Consider the following 20,874-nt stretch of genomic DNA (forward strand, 5'->3'; position numbering starts at 1 on the left):
TAGGACTAGAATGAAATACATTTCCAAAAGCTAAGGTCAGTATTACATTATCCTGGAAATGTCTTTGTTGAATAAATGTGTAAATATTTCAAATAAGTATTATGAGATTATATTTCTATTGGGGACATATCTATAGGATGACTGATTCTACTACTTGTAATTGCAGGAGCACACATGTCACGTTACATGTCATTCCCAATTACCGATTTCATTTGAAATGGTCTGGAAATAAATACCGATTACTAGTAATGTAAGACTATTTACCTTGGAGTCAGATGTCTGACAGGCAGGCTAGAGCTAATGGATTTGGTCATTTTCAAAGCATTGTTTTCTAAAACAGGATACTGTTTTAAAGTAACATTGCGAATTTTCTGAGTTGTGTATATGGATTCATTTGCAATGAATATGAAGAACTTACCTAGAAGCATGCAGTCCCTGATGTCTTTCCATCCTTCAATGGTACAAAGGAAAGACAGTTGTACCTGGGACCTATCTACTGGATAGCTTGGCTTCACTCTTCCTTGTTATAAAGTACTTAGGACAAGAGAAATCAAGAACCAAATATGAAGGATGGTGTCAATGTAACTGAGGGGTGTTGCCTCATTGGGAGATACAGTTGCATCATGGGAAGGTGGTGTGATTTAATTTCATAATTGTAAACATCAAAGTGGGTATGGTTGATTCATTTGAAACTCTTGTCCACTTTGCTATGGCTGGACAGCTGAATTAACATGGGTAGGTCTTGTCTTCACACTTTCGTAATTTCTTATTTTTGTGGTTTTTATTTGAAAAAAAAATCTAAAGTAGGGGGATGGGGTAATTGGGTGATGGGCATTAAGGAGGGCACATGATGTGATGAGCACTGGGTGTTAGACGCAACTGATAAATTATTGAACACTACATCTGAAACTAATGGTGTACTATAAGGTGGCTAACTGAATTTAAATTAAAAAGGAAAAAAATAAAGGAAAGACTCTGTTAGGATGGCTTTAGCTGAAATCAAACTTTTATAAAGCTATGGCTTGATTTAAGATACCATGAATTTTTCTGACCTTCTACATCAGGACTGCGTAAATTTTGCCTTGAAAAGGAGGCTGGAGATGGTGGGGAGTATATGAATCCTAGTTTTCTACAGAGCTAATTGTCTGCCTGTGTTTTAAATCACAGCCCAACTCAGGGGCAAGGACAACTCAGTAATATGGGGGGAAAATGCTAGGACTCTCCTTATTTAATCAGCATGAAGGCATCAACTAATAACTATCTAATATTTTGAGTTGTAAATGGAAATACAGACCATCAGAAAAGAAAGCAGAATTGAAGTTGTGTGAAGGAACAGTAGTAGGTATGCAAACTGGGCTTTTGAGATTTTTTTCTTGTTATGGTCTATGTTATGGACATACGGCAAAGTTTTAAATAATGCAGACTCTGGGTATGAAGCACCTGAAATTCATCCTAAAGAGATTCATCTAATAATACTGTCAAGATTTAAGTTTCCATAGGCCAGTAAAAAGGATTAAGCTTCAAAGTTCAGAGGGAATAAGTCTTAGTTTTAAGTTAAAATTCACGAAGTTTACCTTTCGAGGTATTTTTGTTTTCCTGCCCAAAGTGCCACAAGATCTCATTTTTCGGGTGTGAAAACTAGAGTCTTGCCCACCTGTAGATGGATTCTCTGGTGACAATGATGGATATGGAAGAGCCTGGGAATTTAGTGGCTCAAGTCGGCTGACGATTGGATTATCATTTAGGTGATTCACATAGAGTTTTCTGCTCTCCCTCCAGGTAACAGTGTTCCTGGGGGAAGAGGGAGGTATAAACAAGACCTTTGGTGAAGTTGGTGTGATGGCGATTCCCAGCGAATGGGTGGGCAGAGTTCCCCCTGCCCAGGCCGAGTCTCCCAGGAAAGACTTAGGAAGCACTTACTCCACTCCCGGGCAAGGTCCGAGTGGCAGCGTTCTCCACGGCCCCGTAGGGGGCCCTACCGTCCGAATAGACCTGGGGCGCTCTGGGAAATGAGGGTAACTACGGCCCCCCAGGCCAAACCCTTCTTTTCCTCCGACGAACTGGAGTATTTAAAGCCCCGGGGGCTCCGGAAAGGAAGCCGGAGAGTGGCGTCGGGTTGCGTGCCCCTTGCCCCAGGGGGTGGGGGCAGAAAGTGGTCAGGCGCGCGTTCCGCCGGACGCTGCGTGCACAGAGCACCCTGGCGACCACAGGTGCTCTGGGAGGCGAAGAGAAGGCTGGGGGCCTGGGCGCGGGCCGGGGGCGCGGCAGGGCAGCGCCGGGCTAGGGTGCGCCCGCCGAGCCGCCGCCGCTCACCTGCCCGCGGGGGCGGGGCGGGGCGCGGCGCTGGGGCGCGCCTGCCTCCCGCCTCCCGCCTCCCGCCTCCCGCCTCCCGCCTCCCGCCCGGGGAGGAAGCTGAGGGGCGCGGTGTAAACAGAGCGGCGGCCGTGATGTCAGCCGGTCACATGGAGCCTCTTATGGCTCGGGATGGCTCTCGGCGGGCGGGCAGCTGCGGCAGCTGCTGCTGTGGCTCGGGCGGCGGCGGCGCGGCGGCGGCAGAGGGGGCTCCGGGGTCGGACCATCGGCTCTCCCTGCGCTCTCCGCACCGCGGCTTAAATGATGTATTTTGTGATCGCAGCGATGAAAGGTGAGCCGGGAGCCCCGCCGGGGCCGGGTGGGCTGGCTGCTCCGGGGGGCGGGGAGGAGGGCGCGCAGGGGGAGGGGTGGGCGCGCCTGCCCGAGCGCACGTACTGCCCCGGGCTGGGCGCCGGAGCCCTGCCAGGGCCTTCTGGGCCCCAACAGCGGCGCCACCTGAGCTCGGCCGCGGGATCAGCCTGCCTCCTGTAGGGGGCAAAGGCGCACGGGCTGGACCCCCCTCTTCCGCCCCCTCTGACTCCTGTCAGCCGCCCGGGTCCGCCTGGCGCCCGGCGGGGCTCTCGGAAGAAAGTTTGCTGGCAGTCGCGGCGCTTCTGGAAGGGAGGGGAGGATCTGGGGAGCTCGGAGGAAGCCGGGGACGCCCGCGGTGGGTCCCCAGGGCCCGCACCCCGGACAGCTCCGGCCTACGTAGGGAAGGCGCTGCGGCCGGGGCGGGCCGTGCGTGCGCGCCGACGCGATGTCATCCCTGGGGACTTGGTCAGCGCCCCAGGCTTTGCGCCCTACCCCCTCCCCACCCCCCGGTGGCGGCCCCGAGGCCACGAGCGGCCGCGGCCCGGGAAAGTGCGGCCGTTTCGCTCTGCGTCCCGCCGCGGCTACTTCCGAAAGCGCCCGGGCCCGAGCGAGACGGGCTTCTCGAGCGTGCCAAGACTTTCTGGGCTGCCGCCCGCAGCCGCAGCGCACCCCCACTTTGATACTTTGGGTTGTGGATGGACGTGGGGAGGCAACCCTGCCCACAGGAGTCGCGGGCAGCGGTGGAAGTTAGACCGCGGTGAGGGCCGACCCGCGCGGGTTAGTCGCGGTCTAGTCTCCCCGCCCGGCCTTCCGCCCAGATCAGGATTCCTTAGCAGGCTGGTGGGGATGGCAGGGGGGACTAGTTGAAAAGAGGATTGATTCGAGGTCTTCCCAGGTGAGGGGGAAAGAAACCGAGGCAAGTCAGGGAAGTTTCTAATGCGAGAGCCAAAGTTTGGAGGTGTGCAGGAAGTCGCCTGTGCGGCCGGGAGAAACCGAGCCACGCTCTCAGGACTCCTGCAAACAGCCCTGGAGAAACTCGGCCAGCAGCACGTTGCCCGCTTGTGCGCCAGCAGGTTCCTCCGGGGAGATAATCTGCCCGAGCGGCTTCGCGGACCCGGCCGCTGGGAGCGGGGATTTAGAACCCCATCTGTTTGCGGCGCACGGGGCTCCCCTAATGCGCAGCGTTTTCGCGGACCCACACTGTCTGCGGGTTCTGCCCATCCGTGCGGGCGCCGGGAGCTCGTTAAACGGTTGGTAGGTTGAGGTTTTGTTGCAGTCGAGGATGAAGGACACTAGTTCGGCATCTGAGCTGCGCTTACTTTCGGATCACCGAGCTTTGCCTTTCTTCACGAGAGACTGGGTGGCATCTCTTTTATTAATTATTAACAGGCCGAAACGTGGTGGACACTACGATGAGCTGCTTGAGATGAAATCTTTCTATACGACGTACCCACGGCAAATTTTCTCTGTCCCTCGTGGCTTTCGGAAAACGGGGTTTAATCATGTTTAGAATAAGCAACTGGTAAAGGAGGGAAAACCTCCTTGCGATACACGTTCTTAAGCACTTAAAATCATTTTGTAAATTAAAAATGTTGGTTTTCTTACGGACTTTTTTTGGTAAAAGAAATCTATGCTCCTCCCCTCCCCCTCAAAAAAACTTTTATGCTATTTCCTGCGTTTTATTAATCCTGTAAGAGTAAAATGACTCAAATAGCCTTTGTAGTCAAGACATTCTCTTCTGGTTTTTTTTTTTTTCCTTTAAGTTATAAAATAGATTTTGCTATTTGGAAGATGTCACTGCCAATCTTTATCCATTTTATGTAGTATAATTTGTGGTGATTGGGGGGAAGGGTGGAAAGCTAAGACTACTTCCCCTCATGAACAGTAACCACCAAACAATAAGGAAAGTATGTTTTCATATTGTAATCTGATGTTGATGCTTCCCAGTACAGCGGATTTTGCTTTTGTAACCCCAGTACAAAGTTCGGTACTATCCCTTACTAATACAATCATGAGAATCACACAACCGCCAACATCCCCCAAAAGCTCTAGCCCACACATTTGTCTCGGAGTGACCTCTGGCTGCCATTAGATAATAGATTCATAGTAATGTGCTTTGAGAAAAGTAGTTCAGAAGTACTGGCAATGCAGTTTTTCCATAAGCGTGAGCGAGAGAGAAAGAGAGAAAGAAATAGAGTGCATCTGGACAATTAGAATATTTCATTTCCAATATCCTGACATCCTGTGTCTTAATGGGATTATCTCGCTTTGGTGCAAATTTTAACTGAAGAAAAATAGTTTGTGGGAAAATGAGGAATGCTGTAAATGTTTCCATATCAGATTTAAGGGGAAAAAAACTGGCCCAGAATCATATTAAATACTTCCCTACTGCCTCTTATTTTTAATAGTTAAATTGGTTCCATGTGTAAGAGAGTTTGTATAATTAGATTTTTTTCATGCAAAACAGAAATACTCTTTATAATATAGCATTTTGGTACATGTATGCATGTGGGTGGGGGAGGAGAGGACAAGGGACCATAAAAGAGAAACATTCTCTTTGTTGGCTGATTACTTATGTTTTTTAAACATCATTAAATCAGGCCTTTCGAACTCAGCAAAGAAGAAAATCCTTCCTCTGCGTTAGTTGTCAAATAAGTTTAGGCTTAAAGTGGTTTCATGCTTAGAAGTAATAAATCTTCATTTAAGCAACTCTAGTCTCATCTTTCAGTTTTGTTTTGTTTAATTAACAACAAAATTCCAATACCATTTGGATTGCTTCTTGGGCAAACAGAGAGAGCCAGCGATAATATCTATAATCAGGGGAGCACTTGTTCTGCTCATCAGAAAAGTGCATTGGCCAAATGTCAGGCAGCAGCCCAGTGCTGAAAGGAAATGCAAGGGCTTCATCAGTTTTCGTAGATTATATACCCCTTGCTTCATGAGTGCTCAGCCTATGCTCATGTAAATGGAGTTAGAGTGGAGAGAGGCTTACAGGGAATTTCTGTCCCATAATAGATTCTTCCCCCAGCACAATTCATGTGCAAATGCAAAACTTCACCTTCCTGCTTTGAAAATATTTTATGTGTTGGTGATTAGTAGTATTTCCAACTCGCATAAATTTGATTTTATAGTTTTGAAAAATTTGGCCTTTCATTTTACCCAATGAAATGTGAATTTTATCCCTGGTCTTATTTCAAGCACCCCATCAATGGTATCCCTTAGCTGGGATTTTTGTCCCATTTTTGTGAACTTTGATGGGTAGGATTGGGAGAAGGGTGATGGCTGGATCTTGAAAGGAGAAAATCCAAAGAGCTGCGCCACCGGGCAGAGTTCATCGGGCAAGGAGGGGTCAGTTCTTTTAAAGACAAAGAGGATCTCTGAATCCATCTGTCCATGGGAGGAGGGGGAGCTCAGACCCTCTATCAAGTAGAGAATTTTTTAAAGCACCATTGTCTTGAGGAGCCCCTTGATTTTATATATTTGAATCACATCACTTGAAATGCAAAACAACATCATACTCATACTCCCCACTTTGCCCTCAATTTGAATTGAATACCATGTAATTTCTCGATGCTGCCCAGTTATAAAATAATACAGTTTCTAAATGGAAGTAGTCCAATAGACAGACCGAGGGATGGATAGATAGATAGATAGATAGATAGATAGATAGATAGAATAAATATGATTTATATCTTAGGGGTTATTTTATAACTAGTAGATAAATTAGTAAATCTACGTTAATAGTTCTTACCGTACTCCTTTTTCTCTCACCTTTCCCTTCCAGCCAAGTGCATCACAATTAAATGGATGAGTTCAGCAAGTAGATAATTGCAAAGCACCTGCAGGAGCACCCAGCCACTTTGTAATTTGCTCAGGGGCGTCTAAGAAAATAATATTTACAAATGGCCATTTACTGGGAGAAAAAGTTACTAGATAGATGGATAGATCAATCTGTGGAGGTAGAGTTGGAGTTCAGTTTTCTTAAAATTCTCTTAAATTATTTTAGTCATCAATAAAACCCATTGCATGGAATAAATCTAAGTACTTCGTCATAGAAATGTTTTCTGATGCATTCTAAATATTCATAGTGCTTATTAGTAAGAAATCAAGGCTGCTTTAATCTACATGTTTCATATTTAGTAAGTATTAAAACCATAATTAGACTCTCAGAATCAGCAGCTACACCATGGGTATGTTTCTCTGCTTAAAAAAAAAAAAAAAGATAATTTGGAAAGATCCACCAGTGAAAACAGGTATGAATTGACATTTGACATTATCTCAAAGACCACGTATTGACCCTGTGAGGAGTGACTGACAATCTTCCCTCTCCCCCCTTCTAGATCCTCCACTGAGGATACCTCCCTTCCAGCCCAGCCTTCGAGTCATGGACTTAGAGATGCATAGTCAGAGCTTTTTTGTATTTGTTGGTACGCATGCTTTTTCTGTAAATTGTCAGAACATTATGTCCAGAGATAAGAGGTCTAAATAGACTGATGATAGCATATATTAGCCCTTGGGCAAAATGCAAGAAAGCAGTTGGAAACTTTTATTTCTGGATTTTCTTTTTAAAGTGACATCATCTTGTAAGGACGTAATGTGATAATTTTAAAATCTTTGCTCCTGTGAGTATGAAAAGCCATGTCCAACCTATTCCCTAGGTTTGCCAGTGATTTCATTTTTTGATTTTTATTTTATTGCCTCCGAAGTTTACTAGGCATTTCGTAAATACATAGATGGATGAGTTAATCTACACCTGTTTTGTACTTCATGTTTTACAAACATCCTTATCTCGTTTCATCCTCGTGGAAAGTCACTGATACTTTCATGGTTTTTGCTGAAGAAAAGTGAAGCTCATAGAGGTTATGTTGCTGTAGCCAGGCTCTTCCAGCTGATAAATGGGGAAGCAAGGACCAGAGCCCTAATTTCTACTATTTTCACAGCTGCCTCCCCTGGAGGAAGCTGTGAAAATGTCCTGGATATAACTTTGTCTCTAGTTAGTGAAAATTATAACTCTGGCATTTATAAGAGAAAAAATAGATTCAATTATGTAATGCTTTGCTGAGCCTAATATCTTTAAATTACTATTTAATAAAATCAATTTGGTACAAATGGGGTTATTCTTATTTGCTCATCATTAGCTCTCTACATCCATGATTTTCATTAAGTCTGCTTGTTGTAAGAGGATCTGGGTGAAATGTAAGCATTACCTTCCGAAAGAATACAGAGTACTACGAAGTGCAGCTAACCTGTATAACCTACCTCCATTATGATAGAATTGAACTAGAGATTTATCTGTATGTATCCCACTTACCTTTAGGCAAAGGGAGCATTCACAAACGCATCTTCTAATTTTAATATGCCTTTATGTGGAAAGCTGACGGAGCCCTGTGCTTGTGAATGCTGTCCCGGCTGTTTCCATGACAGCTCAGGGGCATGATGGTGGACGTACTCTTGAGAAATCTGTTGTGTTTTAGAACATCACACGAGAGTAAAAGTTTCCAAGTAGATAGATCTGCAAAAGCTCATTTCTTGATGGGTGTTTACTTTTCTGCCGACTGGATTGAGACGTGTTTGTCTGAAAGCAAATCAATGTTATTTCATAGAGTCTGGGAGAGAAGAAACCTTAAAGTTCACTCAGATACGTGTCCTGTTGGCATTTGGTTCTCCACAGCATTCCTGCCAAATGGTTGTCTGGTTATACTTGGACACCTTTTGTGACGGGCAACTCACTATTGTTCGAGATAGCTTATTCCATCTCGAATTAGAAGATTCTTCTTATATCAAGCATAAATCTCTTCTTTGTATTTTTAATCCCTCGATTCTGATCCTTTCTTTTGGGGCTGTGTAGAACATATTTAATCCATCCTTCAAGTGAAAGATTGTCAGCTATTTGAAGACTCATGGTATGAAACACACACAGCTCCGACCTTAATCTTTGCTGTCCCTCTCCACTGTGCTCGTTCTCGGCAGTCTTCCTGCAGCCTTGGTCAGTGTCTTTCTTCCTCAAGCATACTTAAGTTTGTCTAGAACCTCTGGAAATTTTATTGCCAGAAGTGGAACCCGAGCACCCATTGTGGTGTGATTGACTCAGCACTTAACCTACCACGTAGTAAAGATTAAAGATTTTTAAATTTTGTTTTAAATTTTTTAAGATACATAGGTTAGACTGTATCTTGAGGCCATTGCATGACTGGTCTGTGTGATATGATTGTAATTTGTGAAAGTCGACTTTTGACCTATTTAGAAATGCTTTTAGGTGAACTGAAGTTGGCTATTAAATATCTAGGAAAATCAAAGATATTCTAAAAATAATTAATGGAACATGAGAAGCATTTATGAGGTGTTTTCCTCCAAAGTAGTGTCAGATCTGAGATAAGGCTGCCCTCTAGTGGTTACTTATTCGCGGAACGCTAAAAGCCATAATGGTGCCAGTGAATTTCCCATCAGGCTTGTGGAGGGGGTCAAAGGTTGAAATTATTTTCTCACTTGCTGTGGGGCGTTCTTCATCAGATTCCAAAGTGTAATGTATTGTTTTAAATAGTTATTAGAAATGTAACTGTGGTGGTGATAATGAATTTCAAAAGTTTGCTTGGAAGATAGTAAGGGAACTTTTAAAGCCGAATTATAAAATTTTGTTTGGCTCCATATTAAATTTTAAGATGTAAATGAGATTTCGCTTATGAGTAAACAATTATTATGACCTTTACGGTAATCCTTGTAATTTTTTTTTTGTTTCAACAGTAATTCTATTCCCCAACCCTCAAATAAAACTTAAAAAGAGATAAGTCATTTTGATCTGCATTTTCCCTTTTTAAATCTAGAACTATTTTTTTTTCCAAAAAAGATAAACATTTAGAAAGACGTAAATGATTGTAGCTTTTTTCAGCAATAAAATAATTTTAAACATGGATGCAAAACTATCAACCACTTGATTTATGAAGACTTGTGGTTAGAACATTTGGTTCATATAAGTGTAAGCAATTTGCCCAAAATATAGAGTATATGTTACATAGGTTTTTAGAACATCATATAGAGTTTATGCTTTAAAACACTGCACAAAACAGAAATAAGAATACATCTCTGTAATTTTTAGGATAAGTAGATCATACGAGTGAATTGAAGGCTCAAATTTCGGTGGCATATCAAGTGTGAAACAGTCACAAAACAATCTGATTTCTGTGTTGGAATCAGGAAAATAAGTATTGATCCTTTAATATCATTTAAGGAAATGATGCCTTGCAGAAGAATGAAATTAAAGGTTTACATGAATTTCTCATTGCTCAAGAAGTCAAGGCTTCAAAGCCGAGCTGGAATAACCAGGATAATAATAATGACAGGTAATCACCAAGATTTTAAAGGATGACAGTGCTCCCTTGTTCCTACTGGAAAGATGAAATCGCCTCTTTATGTGAAAAACAAGGAGCCGGGGAGAAAAAGCAAGGAGAACGTGCTGTTTAAACTTTTCCATCATAGAAATAAGATAGTGGTTCAGAAGTGAAGACTTGTGGTTAGGTTTCAGATCAGTTATTGAAGCAAACCGTTTTTTAAACTACGCCGCCAGGAGTGTGATTCTTCACCACATGACAAATATTCTCTTTTTCATAGAATGTTATTTTCATTTTTCAGTTGTTGGGGTTTCCCCCCCCCTTTTATTTGTTTATTTCATGTCACATCCTGTGCAGAACACGGGGTATAAACAATTAAATAAGTTTGTTTCAGCAAATACATATTAAGTGCCTCCTGTGTGCTGGGTTATAAAGGGGCCACCTGTGTGCTTTTATAGAGCTGAGACACCCTCCTCCCAGTTGTGTCTCTGAAGCCGTGAATCAGCGTCTAAAAACTGCACGGAGAGATTGGCAGCCACACTTAGCCAGAGACGGCTGCTTTAAGACCGTTGCTCTAAGGTTTGCAGCTTCCACGAGCGACATACCATTTAAAATAATGGAGAATTTGCGACACACACGATGAAATGGTATTGTAATTGGATAAAGCCAATCATTATACTTACGTGCAAACAGGATTTCCTTCCAAATAAGCCATAGGTTCGTTCTAAAATCCTGCCTCAAGTAGGGTTCTGAAACTTGAGAGCACAACTCATAACCCGGAGAGTCTGTTCAGAGGCAGATTCCCACGTCCCAGCCGAGAGAGGCTGATTCTGTCCATTTCATCCTCCTGGCCTGGGAATGCATGGGTTTAAAAGTGTCTCGGGTGTTTTTGATTCAGGTGGTCCTCTCGCTTTGTGAAACCTCGGCCTCACCTTCCAGAGCTGGGATGGGCACAGGGTCCTCTGGCCCTTCGGTGGTTCCCAAATAGCGTTGATCTTCACAGTCAACTGGGAAGCATTCAAAACATAAACTCCCATTCTCCACCACTATCTGCGTGTATCCTGCTTCCGATAGTCTGGGGTGAGACCAAGGAATTTGAATTTCTCAAAGCTCCTCCAGTGACTGGGGATCTGGCAAGTTTGGGAAGCATTGCTCTGGTCGTTGACTAGTGCAGACAGTGAAGCTTAGAAAGGTAAGTGGTATTAGGATAAGTATGAGCTTTCCTTGAGGCCACCGAATCTCCTTTCAGGGTGGAAGAGATGCCCAACATGAGCAATTTCTGCCTTATTTGGATGTTATTAACACACTTGACATAATCTTCTGATTATTTTGGCCATTCTGTACCAGCGCGTGGGAGGAGGTGGGCAGACTCCACGTCTGTTACCCCAAGTGGCCCAAAGAGGCAGAACACCCTGAGACTTTGGTGTGGGAGGTGCCAGTGATACTTTCCAAACACTGTATGCCTTTTCTGCATCAGTCTTCCCGGGGAGCTCTGGCCTTCTGGCATTTAGTGAGCCCAGAGGCTGGCTCTTGCCACCATTTTGACTTCTCAGTGGGGGTAGGCTGGGGATTGTGCCACAGGAGCCAAGGCCAACTCCAGTGGAAACAGTGATGTCTTTTCTATGTTGCTTTTGTCAGCAACAAAGTAAAGGTTCTAGCACCGGCAATCTCTTCGATGCTTCCTATTTACAAGTATTTCTCAGGCCCTGGGCACCTTGCGGGTCTGCCTGCTTCGAGGCACTGGAGGTAGCTAAATATGAATGACCACAACACTGCCTTCACACAGCTTCGAATCTAGGCTGGGGAAACAGAACTGCTCTGGCTAATATGGAGGGCAGCCCCCCTCCTTCCACACCACTACCCCAAACCCCTCTTTCTTTAGAACATGGTGATGTGATATCCCATTATTGTGGCAGGTATGATGCTGTGGATTGTAGGAGCCACAGTGAACACAGTGGGCTTTGTCTCTGACCTTTTCTGGTGGGAAGAGGTAGGTGATACCTAAGTAAACACACAAACGAACTAGATAAGAACAGGTAGTGACAACAGCTAGGCTAACAGGCACACAGTGCGATGGCTGCGACATGTGTATGGCTTCATGGATGAATGTCGGGGAACACAATCCAAGAATTTTCTCCAGCTGATGGTGAACGTTCGGCAGTAGACTCAGGAGGGAGCTTAGAGGTCATCTGATCCCTTAGTTCTCAACTGCGTCTGCACATTGGACTGTCTCGAGAGCTTTTTAAAGATTCTCAAGCCCAGCCTGCACTCCTAGAGGCCCTGATTTTATTGGTTTGAGGTGGGGCTCAAGTATCGTTAATTTCTTAAGCTGCCCATATGATTCTAATTGAGAAACCCCTGAAGTTCAACACCCTTACTTTACACATGAGTCATTTGGTCCCCAGTGCAGGGAAACAGCATTGGATGGTGGAAACCACCCCCCTTCATGTTGGGTGGGGGAAGATGAGGGTTCTTATCCCAAATCTACTGTTCAAATAATTGTCAGGTTACTTCAGTTGCTCACTTCCCCCATTTGTTGAGTTCGAGAGACTTGATAGTCATCAAGGTCTTTTCCAGATCTCCTATTTGATGAAATGTTTCCGTTCAAACAGAAAGATGATCTGGATTCTTGTTCAAGACTTGGAGGAAACAGATGAAGTTCTTCTAGTTTCCTTATTTCCGGTCTCAACTCTTAATTGCTGAAGGCGCCTCAATCAGCTAATCCCTTCATTTCAGAAGTGAAAGTTTAAAGTAGAAAAAGGTGATTACTTATAGCCAACGATTTAAATAAATTTAAGAACAAGCAAGCTTTCATTAATATTAATAATAAATATGCTCAGACTTAGTTCTGGTAAATTACAGAAATACCTTCTTTATCAAATTCTATCCCAAAGCCTTTTCCATTTTTGATGGTTGAGTTAAAACCAAGGAGGTTAGGGGCGGGGAGGCTGCGTAAAAATGGAAACCCTGGAATCGTCTTAACCATTGCATACCACAGTAATTGTATTCCTTACCGAGTATTCCAGGCCAGAAACCCAACAAAATTGAGTCTCTCCTGATATATTGTTTGCAGTTTATTAGCAGGCAGAAACAGTGTATCTTCTATGTTGCCAGCTTACAAAAGGAAAATAACAGAACTCAGCTCGGTCATGAAAAATAAACTCATTGTATTTCTCATTAGAGATCCAGTATCTCTAAGAACTTGGATTTCATTAAAACATTTATTCAGAAAGGTAGCAGTTCATTATAAACCAGGCTGGTGTGATGTAAGCACCTTAACTTTATTTCCTTTTTGTGTGGAATGTCCCAGTGGGGTTTGATAATATTCAGCAGTTCCAGAAGTGATAAAGGAGCTTGAGAAGTCAATCTGATGGGAGCTGGTAAATGACATTAGAGCCGTGTCTTTTTCAACAGAGAATTTTAAAGATGAGCCCATTGCCTGTTTTGTGTGTATATATTTAAGAAACTGTACACACGTTGTATACAAAGCCATATGTTTGCCTCGGACGTTAAATTATGAAAAATCATCTTCTAACTAACATTGCATCCATAACAGCAAGCAGCTTCTGAAAATAGTTTAATAGAATAATTGGTTTGGCAGAAATCTATTTCAAAAGCAGTATTTCTGTCACAAGTAAAACCATGTAGAACAGAAGTGTTTTTGTTTCCCCCATTGCAGAGAAACAAAGTTGTTTAAGATGAGTGAAGATGTCTCGAAGTTTTGGCCGACTTTCTGAGCCTCCTGCTGCTGTTGCATTCAGAATCCCTTTTAACGTGGCTTGGAAGTTTCTCTGTGATTTCAATGGCTGCTTAGGGGAAATATTGGCTAAACGACTCATTTTGACTTGTTAAGATGGCTTGAGCGTTTTCAGAATGTTTTCATTTGCTAGAAATATGTTTTGTGCTCAGGTTTCTCTTGTTGAAGGAGGTTGGTTACCAGCCATCTGATGACGCCTCAGGGTGTTTACAGAAAATGTGGGTGCTGTAGTTATATTTGAGCACGGCCCTCCCCCAACAAAGATAGTGTGGTAATCAGCAGGAATGTGAAAACATGTATTTAAGGGTTGATGCTTGTAAAAGGGGTGCCGTAAAGAAACATGGTCGTTCAGATGTGAGAAATGACTGACAGCTCTGCTTGTAGGCATGCTAGTAACAATAAAGTCTAGAAGTTCGACATCAAAGGGATCACAGCTTACTCCACCAGTGACTTGCACATCAAAGAGGGAGTGCAAGACAAAGGAAGTGCACTGAGGTATGTTTCTGCCTCATAGCCAGATGCTCAGGGGGAGCTCCCATAGCTCCTTTCATGAATGCAAAGTGATTTTTGCAGATCGGCGTCTGCATGTCATAAATGACTGGGAATAAAAAAAAAAAAAAAAAAAAAAGCAGGGCAAACGAGTGTCATAATTGCTCCCCATCCCTTTAAGTTTGGTTGGGTAGGAAAGATTCATGGCACAGGAGATAGGTCTCTCTGATTTCCTTAAGTAACAAATTCTGTAGCAGTGTGGGCAGCTCTGACTTCACCTAATAGAACACAGGCAATTATTCACAAAATAAGAGTACAAATCGGATACATCTCAAGTCGGTTGTTTTGAATTATGCTTGAGAACATGAAACTGGACCTAAGTTTGTGGAGTTATGCCTTTCTCTCTCACTCTCTTGTTTGCTTTTTAATTTTTTTAAATTAACCTTGTGGGTGGATTTTTGCTGAATCAGGTGTGCATTACTTAACAGGTGTGTGTGATACTGAAATTTGGACCTGTTAAACCGGCTCTTAATTAATCACCAGATCTGTACCTCAGTTCTATAAATCAAGTGGCTTCTACTCCAAAATGAAAAATGCTGAAAGTAGAACAGGAAGAGGAGACTAGATATGACTCTCCCCCCCTTAATATTAAATTGAAAGTAAAATTAACCTTGCAAGTATTATGGGTGATTTGAAATAATATGCCTTTTTGTGTGTGTGTGCTTGCCTTTGAAATTTGAAATTCTTTTATAGTTCATCTTCAGTAATTTACTCATTTTTAAATGCTATTGAAAAATAGTAGTGTTCTGTGTAGTCATTAATAAATACAAAGCAGCTCTCTCAAGGCTCTGGGGAGACCTAATGAACACAACTGTGTTACTAATTGATGCTAGACTGAGCTGACAAAAGTAGTGCATCGGTAAACAGAAGTTAGAAAGCAAAAAGTTAAAGAACTATAGGGGATTATGTAGACATCAAGGGTTGGAAATTATAATAAGGCCTCTTTAGGGGAGCATTAATTTGCATGTGGCTGAATTAGGACACCCAATTATTTCTGAGGACACTACTAAGATCTCATCCGAAATACCCCTGAAGTGAAAGGTTTCGGGAGGACTGGGTGTTACATGGGATAGAGGGGGGCTGAGGAGGTCATATTTCCTGTAACTCACTATCGTTTTCCCAATAGCTTGTTGGAGCAGCTTTCTTTGTTAGGGAGGAAAATGCTGATGAAATCAAGAGTACCGCAATTTCTTTGTTCTATACACACAATTTATGTTGAATCGCCACAATGGAATTTTTTTTTAAGCAGGGAGGGCAGGCGGGTGGAGACAGAAATAAACCTTTTAAATCTTCTTTATGTGAAGCCCACAAGGACATAAGCACTGAGCAGATTAGAGAGTGGATTTATACTGGTAGTATCCTGGGTGGCAGTGGTTCTCAGCGCGGTATCCAGGCACCCCTGGGGGCCCCGAGGCCCTTTGAGGGGTTCCAAGAGATAAAAACAATCTGTTTAATAACACTGAGATATTATTTGCCCTTTTCACTGTACTGACCGTTTGGCATGAATGGTGCCAAAGCCTTGCAGGGTAAAACTGGCACCTTTGCAGGAGTCCAGGCAGGGACACCAACCTGTACAAGTCACCATTGTATTTGTTATTACTGTGGACTTGCTGTTAACAAAACATTGCCAGGTTCATTTGAGAAGGTCCTTGATGAAGCAGTAAAGATTATTAAGTGTATTAAATTTCGACCCTTGAGTACGAGTCTTTTTAATATTCTTTATGACCAAATGGGAAGAACACATAAAGTGCTTCTGCTACACACTCAAGGAGGGTGTTTTTCTCTGGGGAAAAGCACTGTGCCGTTGTTAGAGTTTATAGCTGAACTAGCTGCTTTTCGAGTGCAATGCCATTTCACTTACTAGAACGACTGACTCTAGCTCTTCAGACTTAGGTATATGTCACGTATTTTCTACAAAATGAACCAAGTGAGCCCGTCATTTCAAGAAAAATAGCTGGCAGTGTTTATTGCCAATTAAGTCAAGCTTTTAGGTGCGTAGAATTTTGGAACGCTTGTATCCAACACCATGCATGTGGCTGCTTCTCAATATTTAAAGACTTTCCTGGTGATGTAGGTGGTGATATTAATAAATGTGATTGCTTGATATAATCTCATTTGGTAATGAAATAGGGCAACATCTGGAAGAACCCCAGAGCTCCGCAAACGAGTAGTTTCCAAGTGACCGATGCGTGGGTAGAAGATTCATTCAAAGTACAAAATAGAGCAATCTACTTGTATTTAACAGAGTACAAAAAATAATGAGAGGGTTTCAGATTTCATATTCCAGCTAACCTTTAAGAACCCACCACTTGGGGAGTTTTGGTGTAGTATCAAAGAAGGCCATCCAAATGTATCTGAAAAGGCTATAAAATACCCGTCCTCCAGCTGCGTACGTGTGTGAGGCCAGATTTTCTTCACGTGCTTCCACCAGAAGAACACAGCAGATAGAATGCAGAAGCAGCTGTGAGAGTCCGCCTGTCTTCTGCTAAGCTAAACAGTAAAGAGATGTGCAAAAATGTAAAAAGAATGGCATTTTTCTGATTAACCGTTTTTGGGAAAACATTTTTCATAAAAATGTTTTGTGTTCATCTGTAATGGGTTTATTACTATTATTTTTAAATTAACTAGAAGTAAATATTTTTAAGTTTTCTCCGTTTTAATTTTTTATATGGTCATTATTGATGTGTAATCTGCATAAACAAAAGGTCTTTGGGACTTTTAAATACATAAAGGGATCTAGATGCCAGACACCAAAAAGTTGGAGAACCAAAAAAAAATGGGGGGGGCGGGTTGCCTGGGTGGCTCAGTCGGTTAAGCGTCTGACTCCCGATTTTGGTTCAGGTCGTAATTTCAGGGTCGTGAGATGGAGCCCCGCATGGGACTCTGTACTGGGTACAGAGCCTGCTTAAGGTTCTCTCTCCCTCTCCCTCTGCCGTCCCCACCCTCTCTCTCAAAAAAATGTACACTCTCTCTCCAAAAAAAAAAAAAAAAAAAAGGTTTGAGAATCACTGCTGTACAGTTTACCCTAGGAGATGGAAGGTTTTGTGACAAAGCACACAGTAACAATGGAAGGGGCTTTCAATTTAGACAAATTCAGCATATAAGCAATGAACTATATATTACACAAAGCACTTTGAAACATGAATTCAAAAACAAGTTTTCTAATCTCTATTTTCTTTAATGGCCACGGAAGACTAGAACTGTTGCTAATGTTATGTTTTCAGAGTTTTTGTTGTTTTGTTTTTTAATACAACAGAGATTTGGCATGAAGTTGTGGCTTACAGAGGCTTCACAATTTATCTTTAATCATCTGCAAACTGTAGTAGCAAAAACTGCAGTGAATTACTGCCGTTTGTCTTTTCAGTTTGGCCTTATACCGAGGAAAAAATATTTTGTACCATTAGTGCGACTTCCAGAGCTATTCCAAATCCTGGTAGGTGTGAGACTTTCCCACGAATGCAGGCCCTTTGGGGAATTTTACTCCCACGTGTAGTGATGGAAAGAAAACCCTCCCAGGTCGCTCCACCACGCGAGTGAAGGATACCGTCACCTGCCATCCACATTCGTGCCCCTTCAGACCTTCTCTAGGAGGGAAGAGTTCTGCCCAGGTGGACACTGCTGGCGCTGAGAACGTGGCAGCAAGGCTGAGCCCTCGACTAACTTCGGATGTGCTTGGCAGAATCCGTTCATTAAACTAATTGAATGTATGGAAGTCCAGCCTCCCCTGAAGTTTCTTGTGAAGAATAACGTGCAGTTAGAGAGCTGTGCTCAAATACTTGTTGTTAATTTTATAATCGCTTTGTTGGCATCTAACATACAGGCATTTACGTTGTCCTATGTAGTTTGGGCCATCGGCCTCTTTGTTATTATCAAATAGGGGGCATGCAGGTCTTGGTTCCATTTGGTTTCCTATCAACGGGCTGTCAGTTGAATGGGAGCAAACGCGTTCTGGCGCTTTCTGCTTTTCCAGGGCCTCGCTCCTGACTTCTGTAACTCAGAGAGGACTTGGTGCCCCTAGGGTGTCAGAGTTCGGGGTTCCCTCGCTCCTGGTGTGGTTTTAGTAGAAGCTGAAACACACACACACTGTGTCAACAAGAGGTTGTGCCAGGGCCCACAGCTAGCTGGCCACGAGAAAAAGCCCCTCGTTTCCTCTTGGATCTGCCCAAAATGGGGAGGGTTATGGGGAGTGAGATGGCCTAGTTTCAGAACAGCTCTCGATGATAATGTGGGGGAAGGATGGGAGTGGAGAGGAAGGAAATGAAGACAGCATCCTCTCTCCTTAGGCTGTTGAGAAGGTGAAGCTCTAACCTTTGCAAAACGGCTGAGAGAAAGAGCCACATGCCCACTCGTGGTGAAAAAGAAAACAAAACTTCCTCCCAATGCCCAAGATAATTATCCTCCTTGAAATAAAATGGCTCTTTTGAGGAAGTACATTTTATTAAATTTCGAGCATTTTCCTACTAACCGAACTTAAAATAATAAATTTTACACATTAAGATTGGCATTATGCAGTGGTTTTGACCCAGGCATAGGAAACGATTTAAAAACCAAAAGGCGTTTTTTTTCTTGGTCTGAGAGGGCTCACTCCGTGAGAATTCATCAGGCTCCCATTCGTGACGCTTGTTTCTGGAGGTATGTTGCACTCCAATAAAAAGCTTACTAAAAGGCTGGGGCATTCTAGTACATTTGTAGTATAAATAATACACTCACAGTACTGAAAATATTCTCTAGACTCAAGGCTTTGGAATTTTTCACTGTCGTTTAACACATATTTTGTTTATTCTCAATTCCTTTGTACCACCACTTCCCAAACATAAAATTGAATCTATGACTTTTCAGGAGGGAAACTAAGGGCATTTACATATGTCAAGTATGTATACACAGCCGTAACTCTGTGTCACACAGGCCTGAGAACAGCCTTGGTGTTTTCCTTGCATTCCCTCCCTCCCTTTCCTCTCTCCCTCCCTTCCTCCCTTTCTTTCTTCTTTCCCCCCCCTCTTTTCTCCCCTCCCTCCCTTCCTCCCTCCCTCCCACTGCCCCTCCCTCCCTTCCTTCTTTCCTTCTTTCCCTCCCTCCTTCCCTTCCCTTCCCTTCCTTTCCCTTCCCCTCCCCTCCCCTCCCCTCCCTCCATCCCTTCCCCTCCCCTCCCCTCCCTCCCTCCCTTCCTTCCAACATTGGCTCTTGAAAGACTTGTGAGGAAGGTAGGAGGAGAAAGTGAATCAGAAGGTGTGGTGATATTGTTATAAGAATATGAAGTTCTTCTAAGACTTAAGGCTTCCTGTGCACTTTTCAACTCTTCGCTGAAGGGCCCTCGGTAAGGATGGCCTCAGGCTAACAGGCTGTGTTTTCAGTCAAGCATCTCCCTTTTCAGCTCTCCTGGCTTAGCAGCCAAGGGCAGAGTCACCCTCCTTCCACATGAAGATTCTATAAGGTCAAGGTCCCAGAGGTGCTACATACCAGCTGAAGGATCTCGGGCAAGTCACATACATCTCTAAACCTCAGTGTCATCAGTTGCAAAACAATAATCAGACTGACCTCATAGGGATTTTAGAAAGTAGGAAGGAACACATAGAAGGTACTTACTACAGTGTCTCGCCCATAACAGGTACTTAGCACACAGTAGACATTGAATAAGTGCTGTGATTAGTATCATTATGTTCCTCCAGGGAATGTTCCTCCATCGTATACACAAGTCTGCAGTGAGGGGAGTGACGTCAGCCAGTCTTATCTCAGCTGATGCGCGTTGGCACTTTAATAAGGGCCTCCGCTGGTGCCCAATGATGTGAGTTATGTGATCTGATCAGATGGGGGCTGGTGGAAGGGGCACTTGGACGGTAGTTCTCATCATGTAACATAGGAGGCTTCTGATTCTGCACTGTCCAAGCCTTGCCACTGTACACAGTGACCCCGTCCTAAGCCTGCCATGTTTAAAGTGCTTCCTCTGTGTCAAGCACTGGGAAATGCATTATGAGCACACTGATGACTCACGTGAGCCTTTCATCCCCCTTTTTACAGAGCTGAGACTCAGGGAGACCAGGAGCACTCAGGCAGGCCAAGCCTGTCCGGCTCGCAAGGCTGTGTTTCTAACCTCCTTGCTCTCCTGACCCAAGTTCGCAGCACCACAGGAATCTCACAGAAATGCCTTGTTCCAGACTCTGAGATGGGGTCGTCATACAAATTGGGTTGGGGGCTCTTTCAGAACGCTCTGGTCGAGTGAGGGTAGGCAAGAGAGAAACCCATGTATTGAGCATCTGCTGTATGCCAGGCACGGTACCAAGTGCTGGAACCGGAGGGATGAAAAGAGGTATTCCCTGCCTGCAAGGAGCTCACCGGCCTTTGAGGGCCTGAGGCGCACATAAAATCACAACACAGTGACCGTGCCAGATTAGTGCAGGGGGAGATGCAGCGGAGCCCCGGCTGTCATTCCAAGGGGGTGGTTCTTCATACAGAAGAGGTGGGAAGCCCCTGAAGGCGGCTGCCAGTTTTAAGGCACAGGGAATCATGGGGGGGGGGGGGCAATCACCTGTTCTCACTATCTTCTTTTCCCTTAATCGTCTGGGGGGGGGTGCGGTGAGCGCA

The 20,874-nt window shown here is 43.8% G+C and overlaps 1 protein-coding gene across 1 annotated transcript in view; it reads left to right on the plus strand.

Moving 5' to 3' along the window:
• Nucleotides 1–2,429: 2,429 nt before the first annotated feature.
• The window catches only part of LOC103676810 (nuclear receptor ROR-alpha), a 98,074-nt gene continuing 79,629 nt past the window's right edge, over nucleotides 2,430–20,874 (plus strand). Inside the window, 1 exon segment of the mRNA XM_040620562.1 lies at nucleotides 2,430–2,644. Coding sequence (XP_040476496.1) covers nucleotides 2,614–2,644 — 31 coding nt within the window. The 5' untranslated portion in view covers nucleotides 2,430–2,613.

Source organism: Ursus maritimus, unplaced genomic scaffold (genome assembly GCF_017311325.1).
Source record: "Ursus maritimus isolate PB19 unplaced genomic scaffold, ASM1731132v1 scaffold_35, whole genome shotgun sequence".
Classification (NCBI taxonomy): domain Eukaryota; kingdom Metazoa; phylum Chordata; class Mammalia; order Carnivora; family Ursidae; genus Ursus; species Ursus maritimus.